The following is a 5,561-nucleotide window of genomic DNA, read 5'->3' as shown; positions in this document are numbered from 1 at the left end:
CTTTCCCTTCTTCTTTGGGGTTGGGGGTCTCCTAACACACAGTTTGGTTCTGTGCTTGACTGGGGTCTTCGTAACATTTAAAATCTCAAAATCTGGTTCATGTTCATTGTTTTCTTCTGCAAACTCCGGAAGGTTAACTGGATGCTCAGTGAACACCTCAACTCTCCTCCCATTAGCAATGGTTGCTTCGTACATAGTCACCACATCCATGTCAAGTCTAAGCAACCTCAACCCACCATCCAACTCCTTCCCAGGTTCAAGCCAGTAAAGCTCGCTCACATCAGTGTACCCTATATCCTTTACTAAGTCATTCATGAAGAACCTATTTAGGATATCGACATTCACTCGTTCAATCTTTGTTTTCTCACCCCCAACGTATGCCAGTCTGCCATCATCGCCCTTTTCAAATTTTTTTCTGTGACTAATGACTAACGTAATGTGGATAGTTGCCATCTGCAAACAGACACTCCCTAATTAACAACCAAATTATAGCAAATACAAGCACACCCTAATGAAAACCCAGTTTCCACAACCATGCACCGAAAAACAAGAAAACCATGACATAGAGATCAACGGTTACTACTTACCTATGGATGACACCACGCAACTCCACCCGCTGAAACGATCCACACCAACAAGCACCCTCTCTTCAATACGGAGATTATCGTCGGCCTGGGAGTTTTTCTTTGAGTGTAGAAGATGAATAGTTTCTTCCTAGGACTCTACCCTTTGTTTTCTGAAACGCACGAAGATAAAAACCTTTCCTAACTGTTCATTTCTAATTTCCCTTTTTTTTTAAAAAAAAATTCAAATTTCATTTTTTTAAACTAATTGTAATTATAATATCCACGTCTGCAGCCCCCAAACCATGTTACGCCGTGAAGTGCCACGTAGGGAGTGTTACTGACGGAGTCAACGTTGGAATATGGATTGGTTAGTTTCGTCCCACGAAACTCATGATTGATGGCTACATTTGGTAGTTTCCGTCTCTTGTGGATATATTTGTCAGCGTTTTGAACTTTCATGGGTAGAAATGGTAGTTTACTCTTAAAGTTTTTAAAGTTTTAAGTAATAATATGATTTGGAAGTTGGCGAACGGTGAACGGAGGTTAGTACACTAACACAGTAACACGAGTTCGAGTATTGCGCAACTGCGTTGGAAGTTGGAACTTGGAAGGCTGAAAAGGGAAAATGTTCATTCAGTCCTTTTTTCATAAAAATATTATAACTTTCAATAAAGCCCAACAAGTTAGACTTATATGGCCCAAACATTTTGTTTGGCCCAATCCAAACTAGGCTTCGTTTAAGAACACACAAAAAAAAGGTAGCCTTCGTTTTGGTTAACGTTGGGAAACACCGAAAGAAACCTCAATTGTGTCAGAAATGGTTACAGTGGCAAGCACCTCACTGTTCACCCCTCTTGTTCCCCTTCTCCCCAGCACCAAATTCTCTCCAACAACACTGCACCTCGCCGACACAACCACCAAAGACTCCAACTTTGCCATCTCCTGTTCTTCTTCTTCTTCCAACGGCATTTTCCACACTGAGCAAGAATTGCTTGAAGCCATTGCCGACTATGACGGCAACGACCTCCCCTGCCTCAGGACCTATGAGAATGACCTCGCCCAGCTCACCCTCCTTGGAACCGTCGATTTCAACCAGGCCTTAACTGCGGCCGCCGCTGACGGCGGCGAAGTCGCCGACGAGCATGTCAACGCCGACATGGATGCCATGGTCGTCGAAACCATGAATCCTGGTCCTTCCGGCGAGAGAAGCACTGTCTCTACCCGATTGGTTAGTTCAATTCAATTTCCCTTGTTTAAACGAAACTCTGTTAATAGCAACAACAATGAGTATTATATTTTTGGGGTGTGGTTATGTTCAACAAAATGCTCAAATTCCACTGAAAAATGTAACTATATAGGTTTCATTGCTTAATAGTTAATGTTTTTCTTGTATCTAAGTTGCTTGGTAAAGTGAAAGTGTTGGAGCTGAAAACATGGTATGCTTTGTATTGATGGAACAATGATATTAACATATTAAGGGAGTGTTTATGTATTGCATTTGTGTATATTGAACCATGCACTAGGTCTGACTGGAATTTTAGGATGCCTTTGGTGGTCCTGTTTTGGAAACATTTTGGTGTTAAGTATGTTGCTAATTTCTAGATGAAACTTATAGAAATGCAATTTGAGGTTTAGATCTTTAAAGCCTGTTGTCTTGACAGTTCTTACCTGCTAAGAAAGTTAAAGAAAAGGCGGCTAAGCTCAAGAAGACTATCTCGAGAGATATTTTTTCTAGCAATGCATCCAGAGATATACTTGCTATGACCTTTAGGCAAGTGGTTCTGCAGCAGCTTTGGAACTTTGAGCTGATTGTCTTTGAACCAGGAGAAGAACGGAACATGGGGGATCTTGAAGCCCCGAGAGAGGTATGTTGCTTACCTTTACTTTCTTTTGAAAATGAGATTTTATTTTCTCCATTGTTTTTTGTAAATTGTAATGGCATATTAAAATGTCTGTCCTGCAGGTGGCCCTGATACTGATACATTCAGTTGTTTTTATGCATTTCATATAAGCAGGTTTCTGCATCTTTTGCCCTTGGCTCATCTGATGAATCTCTTATCTCCAAGCTTGCAGAAGCTGTTTGCATTGCTGCTCTTCAAAACACTCAACAAGAATTTCTAAATAATCTAAATAGTGGTAATAGAAGCAGTTTCTTTCCCTGGTTTAAGAAGTCTAAAAGGATACAATCAAATGATTCTTCGGTCTTCTTGTACAAATTATTTGAAGATGAGATAGTTGAAAATGCTAGGAGTCTATTGGATAAATATAATTTAATGAAGGATAGTGATAAGCCTTTGAAAACAAAATCAATGCATCGCTGGTGGAAGCCATCGTGTTACGAGAAATTAGAAAAAATTGGTGGTTCTCATTTCAGTGCTTGGGCAAGCGAGTATGTACCTACATATCGATTAGAGATTGATGCCAATATAATGGGAGATGCAAAAATTCATGGCTGGAAGAAGTCTGCAGATAATAGGTGGGAAGCTCTTTTGACCCACTCTCAAATGGTACTTTATCTTTACCTTTTGCATTGAATGCCTTTTGGAGTTTTGGCGGTGGAATTAATTTTTTTGTTCTCAATTTTCTGTTTTACCTTTTGCATTGAATGCCTTTTGGAGTTTTAGTGGTGGAATTTATTTTTTTGTTCTCAGTTTTATGTTAAATAAATATAAGGAAGAGAACATGGTGAGACACTGGGGTCAATGTTCTTGTTCATGAGTATTGGATGGCCTCATTGCTTCTAGTTGCTAAAGTGTCAAATGATACTCTTACTTTACTACATAAGAAGGGGCAATTGAGCACACTAATCAGTGATTAACTTGACCAAAGAAAAGTAATATTTTTCTTTTGTGTTAAATAATTCATGCAAAACCATTAAAACACACAATTATGACTTCCTCTAAATTTTCTGGTTAAAAATATTATAGTGCAAACCCAGTCAGGAAGAAAAAAGATGATCAGGAAAGCAAACTAACAAAAACGTGCAAAGTGTAAGGGTTGATAAAATATTAATGAAGACTGAGGGTGAGGCTGAGAAACAACCTGGAGAGTTACAGACAACTTTCTAAACAGATCAGGCTCTTAACCCAATGATAATGTGTATGGCGGTTTGTTAACTTCAATTATGATGGCTTTATGTTTATATATATACATGATTTTAATTATTGGTTATTGAACGTATTGCTGCATAGGCTTACCTGAAATTATGTGACAACTATGTTATCAATATCATGTGTACAATTGATGTTCATTTTGCTCCAAATTTCACAATATTGCAGGTTCGATTGGCAGAAGTGCTAGATATGTATTATGTGGATCCTTATTCACTAGTTGATAAGCAATTATCCTGTAGTGTGGCAGCCAATGTTGCCAGTGTGTCTAATAAGAAGGTAGTCAAGTGTCTGTGTTTGTTGCTTGAAGAGTAATATTTTCATCTTATATTTCCTTCATATGACTCCACTGAGGTAGCACTTACCTGTTTTTTTTATCATTTTAATTGGTAGGGGGGCTTGTCTTTATCAAAACTGTTGTCAGTCTCCCTTGCAAGTGGTATATTTCTTTTTGCAGTCACTGCTCTGGGTCAATTATGTTTGCCTCATTTGTTCAAGGAAAAGAAACACCTTGTAGATCATAGATCTCCGTCATCATCTGAAATCAATGTTGTAATGCATGGCAGTTCGGATGCAACAAAGGTATGCAGTTTATTCTTTTCCCCCCTTCTATTATTTGCTTATTATGTAGAAAATATTCAGAAACAATTTATATGCTCAATTTATGTGTTGTTTGGGAATGCAGATTTCATTTTCTTGTTCATTTCAATTTATAAGCTCAATTTTCTTGCTATCTGCAAACAACAATGAATGCTATTAGAAAAAGGCTTGTCATATTAAATGCTATTAGAATCAACTAGTCTATAGCATTGAGCTGTCTGAATTCTGCCACTTTCTTGTCATTGTTATGAGTTTGCTTGCCATGCTGTGACAGTGACTGGTGCAAAGGTTATAAACTTACCTCTGGGGGTAGGAAAATCATGATTTGGTTAGCAGATCCAAAGCTATAGAACTTGAGTGTAGGTATTTTGTTGAAATGGAATGGCCTTACCTTACCTTTTTTTTTTTTAAATAAACAAAAGTTGCATCAGTGGTGGATATTTACAAATAAAAAAAGTATGTCATAAGCTTTAGCTTTTAATCTGCATATTTTTACCCTTTGAAATTCTTTCTCAGCCACATCATGTTCCATGGCTGTTTTCTTGTGTTCGTGCTAGCATATCTGTATTGTTTGTTTTCGTGTTACCATACCTTTAACTTCTGTCTGAAGAGTGCTTCTTTTTGTTGGCTATATTGCATGGATAGTTGGAAGATTTTTGCACATTAGCTGTTGAAAAGGTAAAGGATGCTCTTGGGTGGTCCGGTGACATTAGGAAGGAAGATGGTATTGGCGTCTATATTGGAAAATTGCCGCCCTACTTGAGAAGAGGTGAAGGCGATGCTACTCTCGATACCACTCTAGATAACTTAGATGCAGATGTAGTAGAGTCCATGGAGGACATTGATAGTTACCAGGTACTCCAGATCTTCAGAATATTCTAAATAACCTTGCCTTCTCTTTGGTGCATCTTTAAAGTTAACAGATGACTTGTCATGAGAACTTCAATTTCATGAACTGCTTGAGGCTTGAGTCTCCTTAATGTGGGGGTAAAAACTGCATTCATGTGACGCGTCATGTTTGATCTGTGTTTATCAACCTGGTCTGGATGCACGACAATGGTATCTGGAAACTCTTAATAGTACATTTGATTCTGTCCTTGACCTTGCAATTGCTTGAAAATCAGGTGGTTTTCTCTAGCGACGGGAGCGTAATTGGTTTTCAACCTCTAAGTCGGGTGGCCGTCTTTCGATGGGCTGCTAATCCTCTAACGAGGGAGCTATACGGAGGGAAAAAGCTTTCACCGAGTAAGTTCTAGTTGCTTTTTAGAACACAATTAGAAGGCTT

General features: G+C 38.5%; 1 protein-coding gene across 1 annotated transcript in view; it reads left to right on the top strand.

Moving 5' to 3' along the window:
• Positions 1,324 to 5,561, top strand: part of LOC107624002 — a 4,527-nt gene continuing 289 nt past the window's right edge. The window contains exons 1-7 of the mRNA XM_016326429.2: positions 1,324 to 1,794; positions 2,228 to 2,431; positions 2,582 to 3,073; positions 3,845 to 3,955; positions 4,070 to 4,258; positions 4,922 to 5,131; positions 5,401 to 5,561. The exon at positions 5,401 to 5,561 is cut by the window's right edge and continues 289 nt beyond it. Coding sequence (XP_016181915.1) covers positions 1,384 to 1,794; positions 2,228 to 2,431; positions 2,582 to 3,073; positions 3,845 to 3,955; positions 4,070 to 4,258; positions 4,922 to 5,131; positions 5,401 to 5,532 — 1,749 coding nt within the window. The 5' untranslated portion in view covers positions 1,324 to 1,383 and the 3' untranslated portion in view covers positions 5,533 to 5,561. The remainder of the gene's footprint in view (positions 1,795 to 2,227; positions 2,432 to 2,581; positions 3,074 to 3,844; positions 3,956 to 4,069; positions 4,259 to 4,921; positions 5,132 to 5,400) is intronic.

This window comes from Arachis ipaensis, chromosome B10 (genome assembly GCF_000816755.2).
Source record: "Arachis ipaensis cultivar K30076 chromosome B10, Araip1.1, whole genome shotgun sequence".
Lineage (NCBI taxonomy): Eukaryota > Viridiplantae > Streptophyta > Magnoliopsida > Fabales > Fabaceae > Arachis > Arachis ipaensis.
The sequence above is the reverse complement of the archived record's forward strand: the minus strand, read 5'-3'. Positions and strand labels throughout refer to the sequence as shown.